Genomic DNA, 23,363 nt, shown 5'->3' with positions numbered 1-23,363 from the left:
CCCCAAAGTGAGAGGAAAAAAAAAAAAAAAAAACGTTTAGAAAAGGAAGAAAAAAAAGAAAAGAAAAAAAAAAAAGAAAAAAAATTCCGCAAAAAAAAAAAAAAAAAAAAAAGGAATAAAAAAAGTGCACTCTTGTTAAGGGCCGTCCCGCTCGTTTGTGGGGGTGTGGGCGCCGCCATGTTGGGCTCGGCGCGTCGCAGCGTGATGGCGTCACTTAGCGCGACGCGGTCCGGTGGATAGGAAAGGGGTGCGGTTTGTTGCTGTCGCGCCGGAAGTGACGAAACAGCGAGGCGGAAGTGAGCAGCGCGGCGTGGGCTCAGCCATGACCCGGTCCCGTGCGTCCCGGGGGGCGGCGGTGGGGGTCTGGGGGGGTTCTGCCCGTGACACTGCCGCTCCCCGCAGGGCGACGGCGGGAGGCGGCCCGCGGGAGGCGGCTGCAGGTGAGAACGGGGCCGGGGCACCGCGGGACGGGGCGTTTCCCCCCAAAATGGGAACATTCCCCCCAAACGGAGCCATTTTTTCCCTCTAATTGTTCTATCCCCTCATCTCCCCCCAAAAATTCGGTCCGGTTCCCCCCAGAACCGTCCTCCCCCCCCCCCCCGACTGCTCCGTTTCCCTTTAAACTCGTTCAGTTCCACCCATACCGGTCCGGATTCCTCTGAATTGGGATTTTCCCCTTCCCAAAACTCGGCCCGTTTCCTCCTGAACTGGGATTGTCCCCCTGAATTTGCCCACTTTTCTCCACAACTGGGCCAAACACCCCCAAAATCACCCAATTTTCCCCCAAGAACTGCTCCGGATCCCCCTCTCCCTGCACACTGCTCAGATTTCCCCCTAAAATTGGCATCGTTTCCCCCCCAAACTGGGACCGTCCCCCAATAGAACCGGTCCGCTTCCACCTAAAACGTGGTTGATTTCATCTAAACTGGGATCATCCCCTTCCCAGACTGGAAAGTTTTACCCTTAACCACTCCAGATCCCTCACCAGATGGATCCTGTTCCCCTAAAACTGGGGGATTTGAGGGGGTCCCCCCCCAGATTGATACCCAAAACTGGGATTGCCCCCCCCCCCCTCCCATCTGAGCCCATGGCACCTTGCAGGGCAAAGCCGTGAAGGCAGCGGGGAAGAAGGACCCGGGGGTGCCGCAGTTGGGCCGCTTCGCCGCCCACGTGGAGCAGCAGAACGAGAAGAGGCAGAAAAGGGTAACGCTAGAGGGGGAGAAAAAAGGAAAAAAAAAACAAAAAACAATGGGTTTTGGGGTGATAGACCTCAAAATGATGCATTTCTTCCCTCCTCCCCCCCCCCACACCGTGCAGGCAGCTGAGGCGCGGCGGCGGCGGGACGCGGCGCGGGAGGCGGCGGTGGGGCAGCGGCGCAGCCTGGGGGGGCTGCAGGAGGACGCTCTGCGGAGGCAGAGGGATTTTGAGCAAAAAGTGAGTTTGGGGCTGCTTCCCCCCCACCCCCCCCACTGTGGGACCCCCCCTTTGCTTTGATAATGTTGTGTTTTTGTAGAAGGAGGCAGCGGCGAGCCGGGGGGATGCGCAGGGAGAGGCGTCGCTGCGGCAGTACGGGCGGGAGCTGCGTAAGGTGAGTGGTGGGTTTTGGTGGGGGGGGGGGGGGGTTAAAAAAGAGTGTGATTTTTGGGGGGTGTCCTTATGCTGAATCGTTTTTTTTGGGGGGGAGGTGTTGGAGGCTGCTGATGTGGTGTTGGAGGTGTTGGACGCCCGGGACCCGCAGGGTTGTCGTAGCCCACAGCTGGAAGCGGCCGTGCGCAGAGCTGGGAGCCGGCAGCGCCTGGTGCTCGTCCTCAATAAGATTGGTATGGGGGGGGGGAGGGGGGCGCTATGTGGGGCAGGGGGGGGGGGGCATACAGACCCCCATGTGGCACGGTGACATTGTGTCATCCCTGTGTGTCCCCCTCCAGACCTGGTGCCGCGGGACGTGGTGGCCGCGTGGCTGAAGTATCTCCGTGCTGAGTTCCCCACCGTGGCCTTCAAGGCGTCCACGCAGCAGCAGAGCCGCAACCTGGTGAGGGGGGGCGCCGTCAGGGGGGTGGAGTGGGGGGGTCCCGTGTCACCCGGTGTCCCCTTGTCACCCGGTGTCCCCTTGTCCCCACGCAGAAGCAGAGCCGGGTGCCGGTGACAGCAGCCCCAGAGGAGGTGTTGGCTGGCAGTGGCTGTGTTGGGGCGGACTGCCTGCTGCGGGTGTTGGCCAACTACAGCCGCTCACAGGAGGTGAAGACGGCCATCACTGTGGGCGTCGTGGGTGAGCGGGGCTTTAGGACCCCCCCCAGGCGTTTGGGGATCCCTCTGACCCCCATTTCCCCCCTGATTTCCCACCCCTTTGACCCCCAGCTTCCCCCAGTCCCCCATTCGCCACTCCTTTGACCCCTAATTCCACACCGACTCCCGCTTCCCTATCTCTTTGACCTCCCCATTTGCTCCTTTGACCCCTAATTGCCCCCTCAGCCCCTAATTGCCCCCTTGGCCCCTAATTACCCCCCTCCTTGACCCTCCCCTTGCCCCCCAGGGTACCCCAATGTGGGTAAGAGTAGCCTCATCAACAGCCTCAAGCGGAGCCGGGTGTGTGTGGTTGGTGCAGTGCCAGGGGTCACCAGGTAATGGTCTGTCTCCCTCAGGGAGGGGGGGGACACAAGCCCCCCCCCCCCCTCCAGCTCTCCCCCACGTTTGGGGGGGGGATGGGGGGGGGGGGGGGTGGTCAATATAAGCCTTTCTCCCCCTTCCAGGTGCCTGCAGACAGTGCAGCTGGATCGCCACATCCAGCTGTTGGATTGCCCTGGTGTTGTCATGGAGACAGGAGCCCCCACCGCCGCTGCCCCACTCCGGGGGGCTTTGGCCCCACAGCGCCTTCGGGACCCCCTGACCCCCGCTGCTGCCATCCTGCGGCGCTGCCCCCCCGAGCAGGTGGGTTCAGCCCCATTGCTATGAGACTTGGGGGGGGCTCAGCCCTATTGCTGGTTGGGGGCCTCAGGGAGGGCTTGGGATGTTTGAGGGGGTCTCAGTGCCGTTGCTGTGGGGTTTGGAGGTGTGTGGGGGTTCTCAGCTACTCTGCTGTGGGGCTTAGGCGTGTCACGGGGGGGCTTCAGGTCTATTTCTGTATGGTTTGGGGATGTTTGGGGTCGGGGTGTGGGGTTCAGTCCCACTTCTGGGGGCCGTGGGAGTAGCAGAAGGGCTTAGAAATGTTTGGGGAGGATCTCCACCCCATTGCTGTGGAGTTTGATGGTATCTGTGGGGCTCAGCTCCATTGCTATGGGGACGGGGAGATCCCCATCACTGTGGCAATGGGGTGACCGTGGTCCATCCCCTTCCCCCCCCCCAGCTAAGCCAGCTCTATGGGGTGCCCCCCTGCCCTGACCCCCGGCAGTTCCTGTCCCACCTGGCCCGCCGGCAGGGCCGCCTCCGTCCGGGGGGGCTCCCGGACCCCCACGCCGCCGCCGTGGCTTTGCTGCACGATTGGACCAGGTGAGCAGCGTGACAACATACGGAGGGGGGCTCTGAACACTAAAACCCCATAATTCACCCCAAAATCCCACAGCGGGAAGATCTCTTACTACACGCACCCCCCCAAACGCGACGAGGTTGGGGTGCAGCTGGAGGCACAGATCCTACAATCAATGGGGCCGGAGCTTGACCTTGAGGCCTTAGAGAGGGGCGATGCTGAGGCACTGGCAGGTGAGAATTTGGGGTTGTTTTGTTTTTTTACCCCCCAAAATTGGGCCCCCATTCATCTCCACTATGCTGACCTGGTCCCGTTGCAGCTGTTCCGGAGGTGGTGACAGGAATTGAGATGTCCCCATGTATCCCCGAGGAGGAGGAGGAGGAGACCATGGAGGACAGCCACGAGCAGGAGGACGAAGGGGACGACCTGAAGGTATGGAGATAAAAAAAAAAAGAATTGGGGTGAATTTGGGGTTTTTAGGGTTCGGAGGTTGTTTTTATGGGGTCCCCTCTCCAGCTCGGTGCGGTGACGGTGGAGCTGAAGGCACGGACGAAGGCGGGGGAGGCGGGGAAGAGGAAGACCCCCCACCCCGTGCCCCACGTCTGGAGGAGGTGGCTGCACTCCCCCCACTGCTGCAGGGCCAGGGGTTGGCGGCCGCTGGGAAACGGAGGAAAAAGCTGCAAAAAAGAGCAGGTGAGCAGAAAAATAATCCATCGTTTTGGGGAGTTGACCCCTTTTCCTCATTTTCTCCCCCCCCTTCCCCATCCACCCACCACAAACAGCCCCAATTGTGACCATTTTTCCCCCCCCCCCCCCCCCCCCCTTTCCCCGGTAGAAAAAATCGCCACCAAGCTCTCAGACACACTGATGGCAGCCATGCAGTTCTGAGGACGGAGGTTTATTATTTTTGTATGAAATGGTTAAAAAAGCAGCTTTGGCAATAAAAATATACGCGGAGTCGGGGCGTTGAGGCGGTCTGGAGATGTGGGGTGGGGTCTCATGGCTATTTAGGGGAGGGTTACAGAGTGGTCCCCCGTTTCCTGAAGGGGTTTGGGGGGGCAGGTCAGCTTGTTTCAGCACTCCAGAAGTTGGTAATGGCTTTGGGGTCCCCCTATCTATGGGGTTGGCGGTGGCTGTGGGGTCTCTTGGAGTTCTTGGGGACAACGGTGGCCTCCCCAACTCCACGGGGTTGGTGGCAGCCGTGACATCCCGTGTCACGTGGCCATAGCGTTGGTGGTGGCATTGGGGTCACCCCAGAGTTCATGGGGACGCTGGTGGCCATGGGGTATCCCCCATGGGGGTCCAGCAGTGGCTGCAGTGTCCCCTTATGGCCACCTCCAGACCTGGGACATGGAATCCCCCACCCCATAGTCCCACATGTGTGGGGAGAGCGGGAACGGTCTCAGGCCAGCAATGAAGAGGGGGACAGGAAATCCCCATAGGGCCCCCCCAGCAGCACGGACACTTCGGAACGTGGGATCAACCAGCAGCGGCCAGGCTGGGCTGTTCCCTGTGCCACCTGCAGCTCCTTTGTCACCAGCGTGGCCATCACTGTTACCTCACCCCGGGACAGCCGCGCCGTTCCTGGTGTCCCCAGCGGGGACAGCTGGATGCCCCGCAGGCGGCCTAAGGAAAAGGGGACACGTGTCACCCAGCCCACTGTGCAGGTGCCAAAGCCACCCCCCGTGAGGGTGAGGACAGCACTCACCCAACAGCCCTCCGGCCCCCGGCGACAACCGGCTGCCATTGGTGATGTAGAAGCCGAGGTGGTCGCGCTGTAGGGCTCCGGGTCGGCTGTAGCGGTGACGCAACACCACGAGTTCCAAGCGAGGACCCCATTGGAGGTGCAGGCGGCCCCCCGGCCCCAAAAGCAGCGTCACGGGGGGGAGGTGGAGTTGGGTGGGACGGGAGAAGGGCAGGGAAATGGGGGGACCCTCCCCGCTCACACGGACCCCGTGGAGGGTGACGGTGATGACGACGGTGTGCCCCAAAATGGTGACAGCACTGACAAAGGTGCGGGGACGCGACGGGGCGCTCGGCCAGGATGGGGCGCTCAGCAGGTGCCCATGGACCCTCAGCCCTATAAAATAGGTCGGGAGGGGGAAAATGGGGTGACCCCTCCTCCATTTAGGGGGCGTTGGGGGATTCCCCACAGGTTCGTAGGGGTCAAATGGGTGTCCTCACCAAGCGATGGGTCGGTCAGCAGCTGCAGGGTGTCCCCAGGGCGGCCATCGAGGGTGAAGCAGAGGGGGTACGGCGTGCCCTGAACTCGGGCCACAAAGTGGGGGTCCCCATCCACTGTGGGGGGGGGTCGGAGGGGTCACCTGGGACCTCCTAACCCCTTTGGTACTGCCCCCTTACCCTCTGTCCCCTTACCTGAGGCAGAAAAGGTGAAGAACGTGGGGCTCGAGGAAGCTAGAGAAAAAAGGGGAGATGGATGGCGGGGGGGGGGGGGGCTGCAGACCCTGCTATGGGTGCTGTGCCCCCTCCCACCCAATCCTGGGGGTCTTGGGGTATCTCTGTGCCCCCCTCCCATTTATACAGTGTCCCTCAACTCACCCACATCAACATCACGGGTAAGATCTGGAAGAGAAATGGGTAATTGGAAGGGCAGTTATGGTGTGCCCCAATCCCAGATCTTAGGGCTGGGGGGGGGGGGGGGGGGGGGGGGGGGGGCTGTTACCTGTGGCATCTTCATCATCAGGGAGCCCTGGGAGGATGAGATAGAAGTGAGAAGGGGGGTTTAAGGCCGCAAAAAGAGAGAATTTAGGGTTCTATGGGGGAGAGGGGGGGGGGGGGAGGGACAGAGCCCACCTGTGGGTGTGAGGATGACATAGACGGGGGGGTTAAGGGACTCCACGAATTCCTCACTCCCCACCCCGGGCGCCAACAGCTCAGCCTCATCTGTCTGCAGCAGCACCGCATTCCCGGGGCCGCGGGGCAGGCTGGGACCCCCCCACGGCACCGGGGGCACTTGGAGCTGAGGTGGGGGCCGCTGCTGCACGGTGGGTGGCACCGCGTTCCCCGTCACCGCGTGGTCCCCGAGTTCTCCCAGCACCGTAACAGCAGCGGTGACAGCTCCGTCCGGTGTCCCCGTGACGTCCGGTGTCGCCGTGGGGCCGTTGGTGGCGATGCTGGGAGGGGACGACAGTCCTCCGTCATCCGCTGTCACCACCACGAGGGAGGTGAAGGGGGTGACAAAGTGATAGCGGAGGGACAGCTCGGTGGCCTCGGCAGCGAGTCGGCGGCGTGCGGCCGTGCTGTTGGCACCCAGCTGAGCCCGCAGCAGCTCCTGGATGGTGACAAAAGCCCACAGCCGGCAGACGAAGGCACCGAGCAGCTCGGCGGGGAGGCGGGGACAGCCGGGTGGCAGCTCGGTGACGTTGGCCACCACTTCGGTGTGGGCGTGGAGCTCGCCCTCGTCGCCCCGCCCGGATGCTCGAATCCGGAGCAGCTCCGTGCCCGGTTCCAGCCTGCCGGCCACCACCAGCTCAGAGCCTTGGAAATAACCGGGGAACAGCTTTGGGGCGATGAGCTGCGCGGCCGTGCCGGGGTAGGTGAGCTCCACGTCCTGCAGGAGCGGGCTGTCGATCTCCTGGAAAACGTCGGTGAGACGGAAGGCAGCATCTGCGTCCTCGGGGATATGCCGTGCTGTTCCCCCGCTGGCGGCGGCGAGACGGCGCAGGAGGGCAAAGTCGGCATCGGCCCCGAAAGCCAGGCCGAAAAGGAGAGCAGCTGAATGGGAGAGGGCACGGCGGGCGTTGGAGACGATGCGGGGGCCGTCGGTCACCCCCGCGGTGGGCTCGCCGTCCGTCAGGAGGAGCAGCAGAGCAACGCGGGGCTCCTCGGCCGGATGCTGAAGGAGAGCAGCAGCCACCTGCAGGGCGTGGTTGATGTCGGTCCCTGCAGGAACAGCGGGGGCAGGAGGTGAAGGCGTGTGATCACGCAGCCAGAAGAGGGCAACGCGGTACAACCGTGTGTGAGCGAGTGATGCGCTGCGCATCCAGCAGTACTCGCAGCCATGCGGCGACACTGCACATACAGTCCCTACAACGTCTGTGCGGTGCTGTGTATGGAGGTACTCACAGCCGTCTGCCTGCAGGGCGTCAATGTACCGCGTGGCACTGCGGATGGAGGACGCAGAGGCCGGGATGGAGCCACCCTCCTGCCACACGCAGGCGGCCTCGGAGAAGGCAACGATGTTGAAGCGGTCGCGGGGTCGCAGGTCACGCAGGATGGAGCGCATGGCTGCCTTGGTCTGCGGATACGGGCAGAGTAAAAGCGGGGGACGCAGCAAGAAGTGGGGTCCGTGGGGTGCCCGAGCTCTACCTGCTTCATCTTGGTGCCCGACATGGAGCCGCTGACGTCGATTACGAAGACAATGTCCTTCGGGATGGGGGACAGCCCGGTGGGTGCGAAGAAGTGGACGAAGTATCCGTCGTACAGCTGGAGGACAAACAGGGGCGAGCTGAAGGATGGGCTCACACCCCACCCACGGTGCCCCCCACCCACCCTCAGCACACCTCCACGTCCCCCGCAGCGTCAGGCCGCGCCACGTCGTACTCCAGCACAAAACCACCCAGTGCTGCCCGGTCCTGGGGGGTGGGCGTGAAGGCAACGTGGGCGCAGTGCGTGCCTTTCTCCACCCGGACGGACGGCGTCAACCGCCCTGCGTGGTTGGAGGAGGTGGCATCAGGGTGCTGTCAACGGGGTGGAAGGGGCCGCTGTCAGCACAGCCGTACCTCCGGGCAGAGGCAGAACGCGGAGCTCAGCAATGCCGGCGCGTTCGGTGATGCTCAGCTCCACGCGGAGCTCGGGTACGACCCGCTGGGGGTGGAGGTGCACGGTGTAGCGGTACGTGCCCAGGCGACGCCGCAGCAGCTCCTCGTAGCACAGCTCAAAGGAGGCGTCCCCGCCGGCTGCCACTGAGGCCGTCACGTGGAAGCGTTGGGTTTCCTTCTCTCTGTGCGGCAGGAGGGAAGCGTTACAGCCGTCCTCGTGCACTGACGTGGCCTCCCTTCCCGGCGCTCACTTGGTGCCAACGTGGGCAGCCGTCCTGCCCTGCTGGCGGGCTGCTTCGTACAGCTCCCGAGCCCGGCGCTTCTCCATCACCTCAGCCTGGTGGGCTTTGCCACCAACAATCCTGGTGGAGAACAACAACTGAAGCTGCACACGGCTGCCTCTCGTCACCCAGCAAGGTGACGCAGCAGCCATGTTGACACGCAGCCCCCCCCTCACCCCCTCCTTACACGGTGAAGTTGGTGATGAAGGCAGCAGGCGGCAGGTCCAGCTCAAAGGCAGCATGGCGTGCCACAGCATGGGGGTTGTGCACAGCGCTGCACACGCAGGTGGAAGCATAGCGGGAAACGATGGCTGCTCTCACACCAAAGCTCCTCGCTGGCAGCTGTGAACGAGGCCAGCATCAACACAACCCCTCCCACAGCTCAGCCCGTCGTCCCCCATCGTTAACTCATTAGCAACCTGTGCTCACCTCCGGGCTGAGGGACAGACCTGGGGCAGGCAGCAGTAAAGGCAGCACAGCATACCAAGCCCAGGTGCAGCCCAGCTCCTCCATGTCTCCTCCTCCACCGCCTTCGCTCCTCACCCACCCCCAGAACAGCTCTCCTTCCTCTCTATTTACTTTCCTCCTGTTTTTTTTTTTAATCCCATTTTCCTCCGTCCCACAAATGCTGCATTCACAGAAACAAACCGGGTTTGTCCGCAGGCTGCAGTTTAAAAAAAAAAAAAAAAAGAAATAAAAACAAAACGCCCAGAAGAACCTGGGACTGTTTTCTTATTTATTTTTCCTCCTTCTTTCCCCTCCTTTTCCATGTATTTATTTCCATAAGAGCTTAAGGCGTTCGCTGAAGAGACTGCAAAGAAGAGATGGGGGGGGGGGGGGGGGGGAATGTGGGCTGATGGGGGGGGAGGGGGTGAATTTGGGGTAAAAAATATAGGCAAAAAGGGGTAGTTTTGTCCTTAAGAGATCCCTGAATGGGAATAAATACAGTTCCCACAATAGGACACCTCAGCCTGGCACCGAGGGCACTTTGTAATACAGAGAGCCTCGGAGTACTTTAATACTATATTATGCAGCAAAAGGTTTGCGTTCACACCCTATTTAAGCTTTCTAAGTGTTTTTTTTATACCTTTTTTCCCACACAAACTGTTATCTCCAAATGGGGTTTGGATGAAGGCCCCCAAAATTCCCGCCTTTAGGAGGGAATTGCTGCCATCCCACTTAAATCTCATCTTTATCCCAACAGCCGTGCTTATGTTTTACTTTAAGCCTCATCTTTACCCTCTCCTAACACACAATTTTAATGTATTTTACAAGCAGCAAACAACCACTCACTTCTATTAGCCCCCATCACCACACACTTAACTCACCTAAGACAGAAATGCTTTACTTCACGCTTTTTTTTTCTTTTTTTTTTTCTCTTTCTTTCTTTCTACATTTCTGACCGATTGTTTGAACTTCGCTGCCTGCTTTCTTGAGGCTGAGCGTATTTATTCTTTCTTTCTCTGCAGGGCGGCTCCCAGCCGCCATTTTGTTCCCTGAAGTAATTTTGGGCGGGAGCTTTTCCCGCTCTTTTTCAACGGGCCACAGGCGCGAGGCCGCGCGGCCGGCACGCGGAGGAGGGGCGTGGCCACGGGGCCATCTCGACCAATCACAACCCGAGCAGGTGCCCCGTGGGGGGCGTGGTCGGATGGAGGAGGCGGGACTACGAGGGGACGGGCCAATCAGGGGGCGGTGCTGCTCTGACGCATGCGCGCTGAGAGGAGCGGCCTGAGGGAGGTGGGTAATGGCGGGGCGGCGTCTGCCGGCCGCGGAGATTTGGGGCCGTTTTAACGGCTGTTGGAGGCACTGTACGGGGATTGGGGGCTGAGGGAGAGGACGGGGATCGGCTGATGGCGACTTGAGCTGGGCTGGCCCTGCCTTCTCCGTAGGGATGTCTCAGAGGAAGCGCAGCAGAGGCTCCGGCCTCACCCAGGTACGGTGGGCCCGGTTCTGATGTGGGGGGTAAGGGGGGGGGGGTTGGGTCGCTGCCCCCCATCCCGTGTGTCATCACCTTCCCTGCTCCCTCTGCAGGGCGACGATGAGGATTTCAGCGTGGTCCCCACGCAGAGCCCCAGCCAAGTGCAGAGGAACCTGGAGAGCCGCTCCCAGGAGGAGATCAATAGGAAGGTGGGGGGGAGGAAGGGTCTTATTGGGGGGCTGGGAGGCGGAAGGGGAGGGGAGAGGTTTGGAGAGGGGGTGTGCCCCCTTCCTCTGAGGACACAGCTTCATTTTCCCCTTGCCTGTTGAATTTCTTTTCTCTTTTTGGACTTTTCCCCCTTCTTTTTCTCTATCTTTCTTCCCTTTTTTGCTTTCCTACAGGTGACCGAGCTGGTGCAGTTCTTGCTTGTGAAAGACCAGAAGAAAATCCCTATTAAAAGAGTAGGTGAGTTGAAATGATCCTTATTTATCTTCCCAGAGGCCTTTTCCTGAAGTCTTTTGGGGTTGTTCCCCTCCTCAATCCTTACGGAGCCATCCACACCCTCTGCAAGCATGATGGGATGTCTCCCGCCCCCTGCAGAACCTGATGGCGTTGCCCTCTCTTTCCTGGATTTCATTATGGGATGGCCTCCCTCCATTCACAACCTTATAGGGTTGCCCCCCCCTCTCTGTTTCTTGCAGACATCCTGAAAAAAGTCATCCGTGAATACAAAGATGTTTACTCAGAGATTGTCAACCGGGCAGGCAGGACCCTGCAGCAGGTATGGGGGGGGGCTCAAAGGGGTGAGGATCAGTTCCTCTTCCCCCCCTCCCCCCCCACCTTGTGCTGAATTAACCCTCGTGTCCCCCTCCCCTGCCAGGTGTTCGGGTTGCAGATGGTGGAGATTGACACCAAGCACCACATCTACATCCTCACCAGCACCCTGCCCCGTGTCGAGGGGGAGAACCTGAAACAGTGAGGAGGCTGGTGGATGTTTCTAGGGCGGGGGGAACATTGAGAGGCCCCTTCCCCCCCCCCTCCTCCCCCCCCCACAGTCCCCTTTTTGGGTCTCTGATGCTTTTTCTGCCACAGGGATATACAGACAGCCAAGCTGGGCCTCCTCATCGTCATCCTCAGCTTCATCTTCATGAAGGGCAACTCAGCCAAAGACAGTGAGCCCCCCCCTCTTGTTATCCCAGACCCCAATTTCTCCTTATGTCCCTGTTTTTCCCCCCCCCTCCACCTCCTAACCCTTTTCTTCCCTAGGTGCCGTATGGGAGTTCCTGCGCCGGCTCCGGGTGCACCCAGGGTAGGATTTTGGTTTTTTTTGGGGGGGGAAGAGGGGAAAAACATTGGGGGGAACAGAGCTGGGTGCTTCCAGCCCTCATTAACCCCATGGTGTGCCCGCAGGGAGAAGCACGAGGTGTTTGGAGACGTCAAGAAGCTGGTGATGGAGGAGTTTGTGAGGCAGAAGTGAGTGCAAAGAAGGGGGTGGGGATGGTATTTGAGGGGGGAGAGGTATTTTTGGGGGGGAGGGGGAAAGGGGGAAACCCCGGTGTGCACAGAGCAGCCACGGCACGAGTGTCAGCCCGGCTGTTTATACCGCACCGCAGAGCAACCACTGTTGTCCCCCCACCTCCAGTGGCTTTAAGGTGTTATCACAGGACTGGGGGTACGATGGGACACCTCTTAGGACCCCCCCTCCCACCCGCCCTCATCTTACTGCCACCAAAATGTGGGGTTCACTCCATTGCTCCCTGCAGGTACCTGGAGATCACCCCCATCCCCCTGACGGACCCCCCCGAGTTCAACTTCCAGTGGGGGCCGAGGGCTGCCAAGGAGACTTCCAAGAAGGACATCCTGAGCTTTGTGGCAAAGGTGGGGGTATATGGGAGGAGATCTCTTTCAACTTTTTGGATGGGGGGGGGGGGGAAGCAGGGCAGGATGTGACCCCCTCCCCTTTTTTTTTGCCCCCCCAGATGCAGAAGAAGGAGCCCAGCTTCTGGATCAGCCAATACAACGAGGCCAAGGCCAACACGTGAACCCTTTCTTCTTAAATAAAATTTGTCTTTCCTGGGGAGTGCTCAGCTCCCCAGCACACACCAGGCTCTTCATTAAGGCAAGCTTTAATTATCCGGGGGGGGGGAGGGGGGCTCAGTAGTGCTCAGGAACGGTGACCAAAGCTTCGGCCGGGGGGCGGCTGATGTCAACGTTCTGCAGTACAAAATGTGATCATTTTCTCCCCCTTCCCCCAAAACGTTCATCCCCACAGCATGGGGGGGGGGGGGAGGGGGGGGGGTCCACAAATGCTGTGTTCCCTTCACTGTGCTAACAGGCACTCAGGGTCCCCTTCTTCTCAACCCCTCCCCCCCCCCCAAAATATGCCCCCCCCTCACCTGGGGCCGCTCGCGATGGGTGTTCACCGCCTCCACGTTGAGGAAGATGGACTCCACTTCGCACCCTGATTTCCCCATCGAAGGAGTGGAGGGGACAAAAGGGACCGTGATGCAACTGGGGCCATCCCTTTGGATGGGGGGGGGACGGGCACACACATGGGGTGATATCCGTTCTCCCCCCGCCCCCCCCCAGGTGATATCTGTTGTGTCCCCACTCACCGTAAGCCACAGGGGTCAGCTTGAGCACCGTATGCAGGGGGCACCTGAGGTAGGGCAGCTCCTCTGGGGTGGAGTGTGGGGGGGCAGATAATAAAATGAATGGGGGGGAGGGGTGGAATTAAGGGTGCCTTTGTCCCTAGATTGTCCCCGAGGCCTCACCAGAGCTCTTGTCCAGGAAATAAGCCAGCAGGCAGCGCATGACAGCCTGGTGACAGATAACCAAGACGTTCTCCTGCCGCTCCAGCTCCATGATGACGGGCTCCAAACGCTGCACCAGGTCCTCGTAGGACTGGAGGGGGGGGAGGGGGGGGGGGGAGGGGAGAGAGGGGGCTGTGGGAGGGCGTCCCCCAACCACCACCCCCCCTCCTTGTCCCCGTGTCCCCCCCCCCCCCGTTATCACCTCCCCCTTGGGGTAGCGGTAGCGGTACTTGTCCTGGTCACGCAGGGCGAACTCCTCGGGGTAGCGCTCCTGGATCTCCTCATAGGTCATCTCCTCGCAGACTCCCTGCCGTGGGGAGGAGTGTTAGGGGGCTGTTTTGGAGACCCCCCCCCCCCCCCCCCCCCTTCCCCCTTCCTCCTCTCAGCAGACACTCACTGCATCGATCTCATTCAGTGCCTTCCACTGCTCGTAAGGCACGCCGAGCGCCTCGGCCGTCTCAATGGTGCGCTTCATGTGGCTCGTCCACACCTTCAGCTCACGGATGCTTTGGCTCCGGATGAATTCAGCCAAGGCCTGGGCGTACTGAAGGGATGGGGCTGAGTTTGACACCCCCTCACCCTTTAATCTTTGGGGGTGAGGCTCGCCTTTGGCCCCGCCCCTTGCCGTCTGCAAATGACTCTGGTGGTTAATGAGGGTGTGGTTTGATCCTGACCCACTTAGCGATGCCAATTGAGTGTCGTTGGGGGGCGTGGTTTATTTCATTAGCCACGCCCCTTCCACTATCTAGGCCTGTTGGGACGTGGCCTCTATTGGCTCCGCCTCTTTCTTACCAACCAATTGGATTGGCTCACATGGGTGTGGGTTCCTTCAGCCATGCCCCCTCTGGTGTAGCATTGGGTCATGGGGGAGTGGCTTATGTTGGCCACACCCCTTTTCCTCAACGACCTATTGGATTCAGTGTGTGGGCGTGGCTTGTTTCAGCCCCACCCCTTTCTCACCAACCAATTGGATTGGCTCTTGGGGGTGTGGCTTTGCTAACACCCCACCCCCTTAATGAACTGCAATGGCTCCTGGGGGCGTGGCCTCAGCTAGCCCCGCCTCCTGTTGTACAGAGTATGTTTGCTCCCAGTGGGCGTGGCTTCAGTTTGCCCCACCCCTTTCTCAGTAGGGGGTGGCTCGTAGGGCTGTGGCCTGCGATAGCCCCGCCCCTTCGTTTCCATATTTGTTGTACTTGTCCTTAGATTCACTGTTATGAATCTAAGGTGGGGGGCCGTCCCACCCCCACCTTTTACAATCCCTTCCATCCCACCCCAACCTGAACCCCCCCCCCCCCCCCCCCTCCCACCAACCCCCCGAGCCCCACCTGGCGCCCACGGGTGGACAACCCAGCGTCGCCCCCGATGCGTCCCTTCAGGTTGAGCTGGCTCTCCCCGTGGCGGCTCAGGTAGATGGCTCGTGGTGTGACGTGTGTGTTCATCAGGTAGTACACCGTCCTGCTCTGCACGTGGCCCTGCACCCGGTTCGCCAGGTACCGCACCCCCACGTCGAAGATCTTGATGTAAGACAGCCCGCTGCGTGCCCCCCCCAACCCCCCCATTTTGTGTCACATCACCCCCTCGGGGTGTCCCCAAACTCAGGGTTGGGGGGGAGGGGGGACACAAAGCAGGGTGGCCACCTGTCCAGCTGCTCATCCAGAGGCTCGTAGGTGGCTTTGTAGCATTCGATGCGCTGCAAGAAATCGGCCACTGCTTCCTCCGGGGTGCAGCCCTTGTAGTCGGGGCTGCTCAGCTTCACTTGCTGTGTAATAAGGAGGTGGGGAGGGGGATTATGCTTTGCTGAGGGCTACAGTTTGAAGGTGGGGGGGGTGGGGGGGGGGGGGTTTAAGTGGCTCATTTTTGGGAGGCATCGCCTCACCTTGATGTTCTCCTCGATGATGGCGGGGTCGTCGCAGATGGACTCGACGAACAGAACCTGGAGGGGGGAGCAGGGTGTGTGTGCCCCACGCCCACCCCAAAATGCCATAAGTTCCCTCCTCAGTCCCTATGCTATGACTTCTCCCTCCCCCCCCCCCAAATACCTTGTAGCCGTTCTCCCTTGCAAACTGCATGATGAGGGCTCGGCGCTCCCGCGTGGTGTTGGTAGCATCAAACACCTGCATTTGGGCCAATTGGAAACCTCAGGGGTTAATTTCAACTTCTGGGGGGGGGGGTTAATTGCCCCCCTATGGGGGTTATTTCCCTCTGGGGGGGGGGGGGGGGGGTCGGGGGGTTCTCTTACCGCCACCTGCCCCTCTTCAGAGCTCAGATAGGTGCGGACGTCCTGCAGTGCAGCCAAGGCACACTGCCTGTGGAGGGGAGGGGGGGGGGTATTACAGTAGAGGAGGCCATCAGCTGGTGAGGTGCCCCCCCCCCCCAAAGACACCCCTCCCCCCAGACCCCCCCTCCAAAAAAACCTGCGGATCTGCATGGCCTCCTCGTTATCGTGGCGGAAGAACTCATAGTTCTTATAGCTCTGCACCGCTTCACGCCGGTATTGCCCCACATTGAACACTGCCAATTGGAGGGGCTGGTTAGGGGGCACCCCAAAGCCTTCTTATCCCCCCCCCCCCCCCCCCAAATATACTCACCCCGTGTCGGCATGCCGATCCAGTTGAGGTAACGGGTGAGCTTGCGGGAGATGTAGGTCTTGCCACGGGCTGGCAGCCCCACCAGGATCACCATGGTGGGGCAGTTGGTGAATTGGGGTACAGTTGCTTTTGGTGGAGGGGGGGGAACAGGATTTAGGGGAGCCTGCAGCACCACAGCACTCCAAACCCCCCCCCTCAAATCCCCCCTTGAAACTCACATCCCTTCCACAGGCTGGTTGGTGGGGAAGGGGGGGGGGGGGGGGGGGGGTTAGGATTTCATAAGATTGAGGGGGATCTGCAGCAGCACAGCACCCCCAACCCCCCCCCCCACAAAGAACCCTCAAATCCCCCCACCCCTAAAAACTCACATCCTCGCCTCCGCAGACGGTGCAAGCTAAGGGGGACCCACACTTTTTGCAGGGGGTTCTGAGTCAGCTGTCCCGATGCCACCGCCGCCATGGCTCTGCCCTCTGTCCCCACTACGGTCAGTGTCCCCAGAGCCGCGTGTCACCCCCCCCCAACCCCCACCCCCCCTCCCTTATACAAACACAACCCCCCCCCGCTTCTCCTCCACTGACCCCCCACCTTTGTCCCATACCCGGGATTTTGGCTGATTTCTCCTCCATGCTGGAGCTGGGGGGGGCTGGTGTGGCAGTGCCCCCTCCCCCCCTCCTCCTCCCCCCCCCCAAACCTCGGAGCAAGGTCAGAGGTAACGCTATACCCTGGCTGCCAGCCGGGACAGGGACGGCAGCTGGGATGAGGCGTGGGGGGGGCCCTGTCTGTCTCACCCCCCCCCCACCCCCCCTCCTTGCCACGAGCACTGCTGGCACTGCATCCCCATCCACGGGGATGCTGACCCTGCCCTCATTCAGTGCATGTGGGGAGGGTCCTGGTTCTAACCCTTGTTTATTAAAAGGGGGGTGACCCCCCCCCCCCCCCCCCCCCCCCCATTTACTGGTCCTGGTCCCGGCCGCCGTTGAATCCCCATTCTTGAAAGGAGACCCCCCCCCCCCCCTTGTCCCTGAGGGTGTCCCCATCCTTGGGGGTCCTGCACCCCCTGTGGAATTGGGGTCTCTGTCCCCATAGGTCCGTCTCAGGGGGTTCCTCATCCTTCTGGGGGTCGTCACCCCTATCCCCTATAGGGGGCGTGGGGGAGGGGGTCTCCATTCTCATGGAGTTTCCAAGTTCCCACTTCGCTGCACAACCCTATGGCAGCCCCTCCCCCCCCCCCCCCCCCCCTCCCCACGGGGGTCCCGATTCCGTCCCCTGCAGCCGCTCGGCTCCATTCGGCTCCTCTTTGCTCTACTCGGCAATTCTCGGCTCCACTCGGCTCCTCTTTGCTCTACTCGGCAATTCTCGGCTCCACTCGGCTCCTCTTTGCTCTACTCGGCAATTCTCGGCTCCATTCGGCTCCTCTCGACTCTACCGGTCACTGTTCAGCCCCTCCCACCGCCCCTCAGCTCCACCAATCACCGCTCTCGTCCTTTCGGCTCCGCCCACACTCGGCTCCTCCCGGCTCCGCTCGGCTCTCCTCGTGTATCCCCTCGCCTATCCCCGCCCACCGCCCTTCAGTTCCACCAATCACCTTTCCCCTCTTTATGGCTCCACCAATCAGCGCTCTCCTCCGCTCGGCTCCTCCCGCCACCCTTCGGCTCCTCCCGCCACCACCCCCCACCACTATTGGCCCCACCATGGCGGCCCTGCGCAGCGTCAAGGTGCCGGGGAGCTCCGGACCCCGCGATGGGAGGGAGGGGGGGGGGAACCCGAGCTCGCTCCCCGACACCCCATTAACCCCATCCCACTTTCCAGGGAATGGTGGCTCTGGTGACCGGCGGAGCCTCAGGGCTGGGCAGGGCTACGGCGGAGCGTTTGGTGGAGCAAGGAGCCCGCGTTGTCCTCCTTGACCTGCCCAGCTCGCAGGGGGCACAGCTGGCAGCGGAGCTGGGTGAACGTTGCGCCTTTGCCCCCGCTAACGTGAGCACCGGGAGTGGGTGTCACATCCACGACGATGGGACACCCCAGCGTGGGGACGGGGCGTCTGGAAGGGTGGAAATTGGGGCATGGATGGGGGGCATTTGGGGCTCAGAGGGGAGAATTGGGGCCCGGAGGGGGGATTCGGGGGGCCTGGAAGGGATCTGAGGGGGAGCTGCCCCCCATATCCACACAGGTGACGTCGGCTGAGGAGGTGGAGGCTGCACTGGCATTGGCCAAGAAGACTTTTGGGAAGCTGGAGCTGACTGTGAACTGCGCCGGGGTGGGAATCGCCGTCAAGACCTACAACGCCAAGAAGGACAAAGTACACGAGCTGGAGGACTTCCAGCGGGTCATTAATGTGAGTGTCTGACTGAGGGCAGTGGGGTGGGGGGGGGAGAGCGTCACGGGGGGGGTCAACGGGTTGGTCTTGGTCAGTAGGGTGAGCTTGGAAAGGTTGCGGGGTCATCTCAGTCGATGGGGGGTGGTCGTGGTTAATGGGGTGGTCTTGGTCAAGGGGACGGTCGTGGGGTCGTTTGGGTCAATGAGGGGGGCATTGGGTGGCCTTAGTTAATGGGGTGGGCATGGGGTCGTCTTGGTCATGGTGTGGTCACAGGGTGGTCTTGGGCAATGGGTTGGTTCTGGTGTGGCCATGAGGGGTCTCCAGTCTATGGGGTGCGTGTCCTGGGGTGTTTTCAGTCCTGAGGTGACCAATGGGGTTCTTTCAGTCCTTGACCAACGGGGTGCTTATGGGGTTGGGGGTCACATCCGTATCCCCATCACCCTTTGTCCTGCAGGTTAACCTCGTTGGGACCTTCAACGTTATCCGCCTCAGCGCTCGCCTAATGAGCCAAAACACACCTGATCCTGATGGCCACCGGGGGCTGGTGGTGAACACAGCCAGCGTGGCTGCCTTTGAAGGGCAGGTGAGCTGGGCCGGAAGGGACTTGGGGGTCAGGGGGGGACACCCCATAACCCTCCTCACCCCCCACAGGTGGGCCAGGCAGCCTATTCAGCCTCCAAGGGTGGCATCGTGGGCATGACGTTGCCCATCGCCCGTGACCTGGCACCACTGGGGATCCGTGTGGTCACCATCGCCCCAGGTATGGAAGGGAGAGCTTTTAGGGGTGGGAAAGGAGGAAGGATACGTGCTTTACGCTCCGTATTTTATTTTTTTCACACCCCTTCTCCTCCAATATCCCTTCAGGGCTTTTCTCCACCCCGCTGCTGGCCGGGCTGCCTGAGAAGGTGCGGAACTTTTTGGGGCAGCAAGTTCCCTTCCCGTCTCGGCTGGGGAACCCTTCTGAATACGCCCACCTGGTGCAGGCCTTGGCTGAGAACCCTATGATCAACGGGGAGGTGGTGAGGTTGGACGGGGCTCTCCGGATGCAGCCCTAAATGGGGGGGGACACGGCGTGGGGATGGCCACGATGATGCGCCCCAGGGACACCGTGGGGCGCGGGGACACCCCGGAATGGGGACACGGACCTACCTACCCCATTCTGTATGGGGAACACGTGGGGAACTGAACCAGGATTGCCTGTGTTGGGGACCCCGTGGGGACCTGGTCTGAGGTCACCTGGGTTCGGGGACCCAATGGGTCCCGTCCAAGGGCTGGAGACTGACCCTGTGGGCACACCTCTTTTGGGGACCCTCCTGGGGCTCAGTCCAGGGTCACCTGGGTGTGAGGACCCCATGGGGACCCGGTCCAAGCCCACACAGGTCTCGGGACTCCATGATCTAGGACCACTTGAGGTTGGGGATCCCATGGGGACCCGGTCCAGAGACACCCGGGCTTGAGGATCCCATGGGGACCCGGCCAGCCCCGCTCGGGTTTGGGGACACGACCCGGCCACCCCACGCTGCTACCTCCCGCAATAAAAGCTGTGCGCTCTGCTCGGCTCCGCCTCCTCTCGCTTCCTATTGGCTCGCGCGGCTGTCAATGCGCCGCGTTGCGAGCGATTGGGTGGGAGTTTTGTGGGCACGCCCCATTGCGAGTTCACGGATGTGATTGGCTGCCGCCTGGCGCGCTCTGCATTCGAGAAAGCAATCTCAGCTGGTCTTGATCGTTCCTGGTTGGCTGAGAGCAGCGGCGATGGGGGCGGAGTCCTCCACTCATCTTGCTCTTTGATTGGACGGTACGCCTATCCATAAAGCGCGGGACAGATCGGTTAAGCCAATCACGAGTCGGATGTGGGTGGGGCCCTCTCGGCGATTGGAGCGCTGATTGGCTGTGGCGGATTCTTCCGCCGGAAGCGGCGCCTAAGGAGGAGAGCGACGGCAAGGCCGGAGCCGGTGGAGCTCCGGGGTCCTCTGCAGCCATGAACATCCGGAACGCGCGGGTGGGCGGCCGGGATGGGGTCCGGGTACTCGGGAAATGGCTGGGGAGCCACGGGGGGGCGGCTGGAGGAGAATCCGAGGCCTGAAGGGAGGAGAAATGGGGCCCGGAGAGGGGATCCGAGGCCTGGAAGGGGAGATATTGGGTTCTGCTGGGGGGGATCTGGGGCACGGAGGGGGAATTCAGGGCCTTGGAGGGAAGATGATGGGGTCTGGGGGGGGGATATTGGGGGCTGGAAGGGAGATCCGGGACGTCGAGAGGGGAAATCGGGGCGTGGAGGTGAGGATCTGGGCATGGGGGTGGAATTCAGGGCTCTGTGGGGGAAACTGAGGTCTGTGAGGGGTGATGTGGGACATGGGGGGGGGGGGAAGTGGGGGCGTGGAGGGGGGAAATGGGGCCTGGAGGTGGGGATCCGGGGCATGGGGGGTGGATTCAGGTCTCTGAGGAGAAGATGGGGGTGTGGAGGGAGGATTTGGGGGCCTGAAGAGCATAGTTTGGGGTTCTGATAAAGGAACCAGCGGCCATCACCGGGTCCTGAGCCCCAGAGGAAGGGATCCGGGATCCCCAGGAAGGGATTTTTTTTGTGGGGGTGGGGAGGGTTCCCACCCTTTTAAGCATCCCGAATGGGTGGGGGTGGCCTCGTTCCGGTCTCAGCCCAGCCCTGACGCACCCCGTCATTAGCCCGAGGACTTGATGAACATGCAGCACTGCAACCTGCTCTGCCTGCCCGAAAACTACCAGATGAAGTATTATTTCTACCACGGCCTCTCTTGGCCGCAGGTAGGAGCAATGATAACCCCCCCCACAACCCCCCCTAAAAGAAAACCCAGCACCTATGGAACCCCCAAACCCAAATCCGGGTGATCCCAACACCTTTTTCTTCCCCCCCCCCCCCCCTCCTTTTTGCAGCTTTCCTACATTGCTGAGGATGAAAATGGAAAGATTGTAGGCTACGTCCTGGCAAAGATGTGAGCGTGGATGGGGGGGGGGGGGGGAAAGGGGGGCTTTTTGGGGGTGGGCTCATAGGCTTGGGGGGGTGCTGAGGGGAGTTTGGGCCCTCCTCCCCCCCCCAAATCATGTCCATATTATGCAGGGAGGAGGATCCTGATGACGTCCCGCATGGACACATCACATCCCTGGTAAGTTATGGGATTTTGGGGTCAGTAGGGGGGGAGGGGAGGGGGGAAGTGAAAATTGGGATCTTAAGGGAAAAATGGGGTTATGGGGTTTTGTGTGTGTGTGTGGGGGGGGGGGGATGGGGGTGTTGTGGGGCCTCCGAAGCAGATTTTTGAGCACTCTTGGGGGTGTTTTAATGCGTTTTAGGGATATTTAGAAGGAATTGAGGGTTGGGAGGAGGATGTAGGATTTCTGGAGGGGGGGGGGGGGAGGGGGGCGCTACACCTTAGCTGTGCCCCCCCCCCACGCCGACACCCCCTTTTAGGCAGTGAAGCGCTCTCATCGACGCCTGGGGTTGGCTCAGAAGCTGATGGACCAGGCATCGCGGGCCATGATTGAGAACTTCAACGCCAAATACGTTTCCCTCCACGTCCGCAAGAGGTGGGGAACCCCCCCCTCCCCCCCCCCCAATCCCCCAGAGCCCCCCCATCCCCCCCCGTATTCCTATTTACAACCCTGTAATCGCCCCCCCCCCCATCCCTTCTTTTGTTTTTCCTATCTGGTAGCAACCGGGCAGCTCTGCATCTCTACTCCAACACCCTCAACTTCCAGTGAGTGATGGCCTTTTGGGGGGGGGGGGGGGGGGGGGGGGGGAATTGGGGGTGTTTGGGGTCACCCCTGATGGTTTTGAGGGGGTGAGTGGGGGGGGGGTTTGGCTGTGCTGATAACTCTAAGGGGGAAATAACAGCAATGAGGGGGGAGGGGGTGATATCAATGGGGGGAGAGAGGGACAGACAGCCCCACATCCTCAACTTCCAGTGAGTGATGGCTTTTTGGGGGGGGGGAATTGGGGGTGTTTGGGGTCACCCCTGATGGTTTTAGGGGGGGGAGGGGGGGGCGTCTGTTTGTGCTGAGAACCGTAAGGGGGAAATAACAGCAATGAGGGGGGAGGGGATGATATCAATGGGGGGAGAGAGGGACAGACAGCCCCATATCCTCAACTTCCAGTGAGTGATGGCTTTGGGGGGGGAATTGGGGGTGTTTGGGGTCACCCCTGATGGTTTTAGGGGGGGAGGGGGGGGCGTCTGGTTGTGCTGAGAACCGTAAGGGGGAAATAACAGCAATGAGGGGGGAGGGGATGATATCAATGTGGGGGGGAGGGAGGGACAGACAGCCCCATATCCTCAACTTCCAGTGAGTGATGGCTTTGGGGGGGAAATTGGGGGTGTTTGGGGTCACCCCTGATGGTTTTAGGGGGGGAGGGGGGGGCGTCTGGTTGTGCTGAGAACCGTAAGGGGGAAATAACAGCAATGAGGGGGGAGGGGATGATATCAATGTGGGGGGGAGGGAGGGACAGACAGCCCCATATCCTCAACTTCCAGTGAGTGATGGCTTTGGGGGGGAAATTGGGGGTGTTTGGGGTCACCCCTGATGGTTTTAGGGGATGAGGGGGGGGGGGGGGTCTGGTTGTGCTGAGAACCGTAAGGGGGAAATAACACCAATGAGGGGGGGAGGGGGTGATATCAATGGGGGTAGGGAGGGACAGACAGCCCCATATCCTCAACTTCCAGTGAGTGATGGCTTTGGGGGGGGAATTGGGGGTGTTTGGGGTCACCCCTGATGGTTGTGAGGGGGGGGGGGGGGGGTGTCTGGCTGTGCTGAGAACCGTAAGGGGGAAATAACACCAATGAGGGGGGGAGGGGGTGATATCAATGGGGGAAGGGAGGGACAGACAGCCCCATATCCCCCCCCCCGCCCCCCCCCCCCCCATATGTCCCCTTCCTGCTTAGGATCAGTGAAGTGGAACCCAAATATTACGCTGATGGCGAGGATGCCTACGCCATGAAACGGGACCTCACCCAGATGGCAGATGAGGTAGGACCCCCCCCTTTCCCCTTTCTGCCCCCACTCCCCCCCCCCCACAGGCCTGTTTTGGGGTGATTTGGGGACAGCCCCCCCCCATCCCAGCACCACTCACTTATTTATTTCCCCCCCCCCCCAGCTGCGCAAACAAGTGGAGCAGAAGGAGCGGGGTCGCCCCACCACCCTCAGCCCCGGGGAGCCCCCCCGGGGGGGTGAAAGCTGTGGAACTGGGGG

At 61.1% G+C, this 23,363-nt stretch overlaps 6 protein-coding genes across 13 annotated transcripts; 4 read left to right on the top strand and 2 right to left on the bottom strand.

Annotated features, from left to right (window-relative positions):
- The first annotated feature begins 287 nt into the window (after positions 1-287).
- Positions 288-10,042, top strand: LOC107049485 (guanine nucleotide-binding protein-like 3-like protein). Of its 2 annotated transcripts, none has more exons than XM_040657238.2 (15): positions 288-335; positions 403-440; positions 1,102-1,203; positions 1,318-1,434; positions 1,514-1,588; positions 1,685-1,820; positions 1,926-2,029; positions 2,122-2,266; positions 2,531-2,618; positions 2,748-2,925; positions 3,341-3,483; positions 3,557-3,693; positions 3,780-3,892; positions 3,977-4,153; positions 9,992-10,042. In XM_040657238.2, the coding sequence occupies exons 1-15, from the start codon at positions 323-325 to the stop codon at positions 10,025-10,027; spliced, it is 1,602 nt and encodes a 533-aa protein (XP_040513172.1). In that variant the 5' UTR covers positions 288-322; the 3' UTR covers positions 10,028-10,042. The 2 variants fall into 2 exon arrangements, with proteins under 2 accessions (XP_040513172.1, XP_015128616.3); XM_015273130.4 differs by lacking the exon at positions 9,992-10,042 and adding an exon at positions 4,296-4,417.
- On the bottom strand, positions 4,338-10,048 carry ITIH6 (inter-alpha-trypsin inhibitor heavy chain family member 6). Of its 3 annotated transcripts, XM_015273126.4 has the most exons (15): positions 9,851-10,048; positions 8,952-9,186; positions 8,710-8,864; positions 8,493-8,603; positions 8,203-8,423; positions 7,984-8,129; positions 7,790-7,906; positions 7,547-7,718; positions 6,275-7,363; positions 6,144-6,170; positions 6,020-6,043; positions 5,837-5,875; positions 5,645-5,758; positions 5,169-5,540; positions 4,338-5,086 (listed from the first exon to the last, which is right to left on the bottom strand). In XM_015273126.4, exons 2-15 carry the CDS (start codon positions 9,033-9,035, stop codon positions 4,863-4,865), a joined length of 2,895 nt encoding a protein of 964 aa, XP_015128612.2. In that variant the 5' UTR covers positions 9,036-9,186; positions 9,851-10,048; the 3' UTR covers positions 4,338-4,862. The 3 variants fall into 3 exon arrangements, with proteins under 3 accessions (XP_015128612.2, XP_025002072.2, XP_025002073.2); XM_025146304.3 differs by having other exon boundaries at positions 6,275-7,718; XM_025146305.3 differs by lacking the exon at positions 8,952-9,186 and having other exon boundaries at positions 6,275-7,718; positions 8,493-8,864.
- A 176-nt stretch (positions 10,049-10,224) lies between these two features.
- NSMCE3 (NSE3 homolog, SMC5-SMC6 complex component) lies at positions 10,225-12,554 on the top strand. Of its 2 annotated transcripts, NM_001397336.1 has the most exons (11): positions 10,225-10,259; positions 10,412-10,455; positions 10,554-10,649; positions 10,842-10,905; positions 11,142-11,221; positions 11,321-11,415; positions 11,533-11,612; positions 11,707-11,749; positions 11,851-11,913; positions 12,204-12,318; positions 12,420-12,554. In NM_001397336.1, the coding sequence occupies exons 2-11, from the start codon at positions 10,414-10,416 to the stop codon at positions 12,480-12,482; spliced, it is 741 nt and encodes a 246-aa protein (NP_001384265.1). In that variant the 5' UTR covers positions 10,225-10,259; positions 10,412-10,413; the 3' UTR covers positions 12,483-12,554. The 2 variants fall into 2 exon arrangements, with proteins under 2 accessions (NP_001384265.1, NP_001098534.1); NM_001105064.2 differs by having other exon boundaries at positions 10,225-10,455.
- PFKFB1 (6-phosphofructo-2-kinase/fructose-2,6-biphosphatase 1) lies at positions 12,549-16,514 on the bottom strand. 2 transcript variants are annotated; one of them, XM_025146276.3, is made up of 14 exons: positions 16,440-16,514; positions 15,842-15,967; positions 15,668-15,764; positions 15,493-15,559; positions 15,293-15,367; positions 15,130-15,186; positions 14,891-15,012; positions 14,579-14,786; positions 13,651-13,797; positions 13,456-13,560; positions 13,215-13,344; positions 13,056-13,118; positions 12,837-12,901; positions 12,549-12,654 (listed from the first exon to the last, which is right to left on the bottom strand). In XM_025146276.3, the coding sequence occupies exons 1-14, from the start codon at positions 16,465-16,467 to the stop codon at positions 12,595-12,597; spliced, it is 1,350 nt and encodes a 449-aa protein (XP_025002044.1). In that variant the 5' UTR covers positions 16,468-16,514; the 3' UTR covers positions 12,549-12,594. The 2 variants fall into 2 exon arrangements, with proteins under 2 accessions (XP_025002044.1, NP_001348178.2); NM_001361249.2 differs by lacking the exon at positions 16,440-16,514 and adding an exon at positions 16,210-16,327 and having other exon boundaries at positions 12,551-12,654.
- On the top strand, positions 14,635-19,713 carry HSD17B10 (hydroxysteroid (17-beta) dehydrogenase 10). 3 transcript variants are annotated; one of them, XM_046906210.1, is made up of 7 exons: positions 14,635-14,773; positions 16,226-16,325; positions 17,651-17,815; positions 18,009-18,173; positions 18,610-18,738; positions 18,807-18,915; positions 19,020-19,713. In XM_046906210.1, the coding sequence occupies exons 2-7, from the start codon at positions 16,299-16,301 to the stop codon at positions 19,208-19,210; spliced, it is 786 nt and encodes a 261-aa protein (XP_046762166.1). In that variant the 5' UTR covers positions 14,635-14,773; positions 16,226-16,298; the 3' UTR covers positions 19,211-19,713. The 3 variants fall into 3 exon arrangements, with proteins under 3 accessions (XP_046762166.1, XP_015128618.1, XP_015128617.4); XM_015273132.4 differs by having other exon boundaries at positions 14,636-14,773; positions 16,262-16,325; XM_015273131.4 differs by lacking the exons at positions 14,635-14,773; positions 16,226-16,325 and adding an exon at positions 17,515-17,556.
- Positions 19,714-20,069: 356 nt separating this feature from the next.
- Positions 20,070-23,358, top strand: LOC107049486 (N-alpha-acetyltransferase 10-like; the record flags this gene model as incomplete). Its single annotated transcript, XM_040657239.2, has 8 exons — positions 20,070-20,154; positions 20,832-20,930; positions 21,060-21,118; positions 21,244-21,289; positions 21,592-21,707; positions 21,833-21,877; positions 23,057-23,141; positions 23,269-23,358. Coding segments are annotated over exons 1-8 (561 nt in total), but the record flags the coding sequence as incomplete, so codon positions are not given.
- Positions 23,359-23,363: the final 5 nt, after the last annotated feature.

Source organism: Gallus gallus, unplaced genomic scaffold (genome assembly GCF_016699485.2).
Source record: "Gallus gallus isolate bGalGal1 unplaced genomic scaffold, bGalGal1.mat.broiler.GRCg7b scaffold_67, whole genome shotgun sequence".
Classification (NCBI taxonomy): domain Eukaryota; kingdom Metazoa; phylum Chordata; class Aves; order Galliformes; family Phasianidae; genus Gallus; species Gallus gallus.
Note: the sequence above shows the minus strand (reverse complement) of the source record. Positions and strands in the feature narration are given on the sequence as shown.

What these genes read in the sequence shown, in the direction of transcription:
- LOC107049485 (XM_040657238.2), top strand. An exon ending in GCTCGTCCTCAATAAGATTG is followed by an intron (nt 1,821 to 1,925) that starts GTATGGGGGGGG and finishes GTCCCCCTCCAG; the next exon opens with ACCTGGTGCCGCGGGACGTG. An exon ending in ACGAAGGGGACGACCTGAAG is followed by an intron (nt 3,893 to 3,976) that starts GTATGGAGATAA and finishes TCCCCTCTCCAG; the next exon opens with CTCGGTGCGGTGACGGTGGA.
- ITIH6 (XM_025146304.3), bottom strand. Translation starts at nt 9,035, where the DNA reads ATGGAGGAGCTGGGCTGCACCTGGGCTTGGTATGCTGTGCTGCCTTTA. An exon ending in TACCCGTGATGTTGATGTGG is followed by an intron (nt 5,876 to 6,019) that starts GTGAGTTGAGGG and finishes TTTTTTCTCTAG; the next exon opens with CTTCCTCGAGCCCCACGTTC. An exon ending in GCTGACCGACCCATCGCTTG is followed by an intron (nt 5,541 to 5,644) that starts GTGAGGACACCC and finishes CCTATTTTATAG; the next exon opens with GGCTGAGGGTCCATGGGCAC.
- NSMCE3 (NM_001397336.1), top strand. Translation starts at nt 10,414, where the DNA reads ATGTCTCAGAGGAAGCGCAGCAGAGGCTCCGGCCTCACCCAG. An exon ending in AGGAGGAGATCAATAGGAAG is followed by an intron (nt 10,650 to 10,841) that starts GTGGGGGGGAGG and finishes GCTTTCCTACAG; the next exon opens with GTGACCGAGCTGGTGCAGTT. An exon ending in GGGCAACTCAGCCAAAGACA is followed by an intron (nt 11,613 to 11,706) that starts GTGAGCCCCCCC and finishes TTTCTTCCCTAG; the next exon opens with GTGCCGTATGGGAGTTCCTG.
- HSD17B10 (XM_046906210.1), top strand. Translation starts at nt 16,299, where the DNA reads ATGGCTCTGCCCTCTGTCCCCACTACG. An exon ending in GCGCCTTTGCCCCCGCTAAC is followed by an intron (nt 17,816 to 18,008) that starts GTGAGCACCGGG and finishes ATATCCACACAG; the next exon opens with GTGACGTCGGCTGAGGAGGT. An exon ending in TGTGGTCACCATCGCCCCAG is followed by an intron (nt 18,916 to 19,019) that starts GTATGGAAGGGA and finishes ATATCCCTTCAG; the next exon opens with GGCTTTTCTCCACCCCGCTG.
- PFKFB1 (NM_001361249.2), bottom strand. Translation starts at nt 16,300, where the DNA reads ATGGCGGCGGTGGCATCGGGACAGCTGACTCAGAACCCCCTGCAAAAA. An exon ending in GAGGCCATGCAGATCCGCAG is followed by an intron (nt 15,560 to 15,667) that starts GTTTTTTTGGAG and finishes TCCCCTCCACAG; the next exon opens with GCAGTGTGCCTTGGCTGCAC. An exon ending in CTGAAGAGGGGCAGGTGGCG is followed by an intron (nt 15,368 to 15,492) that starts GTAAGAGAACCC and finishes GCCCAAATGCAG; the next exon opens with GTGTTTGATGCTACCAACAC.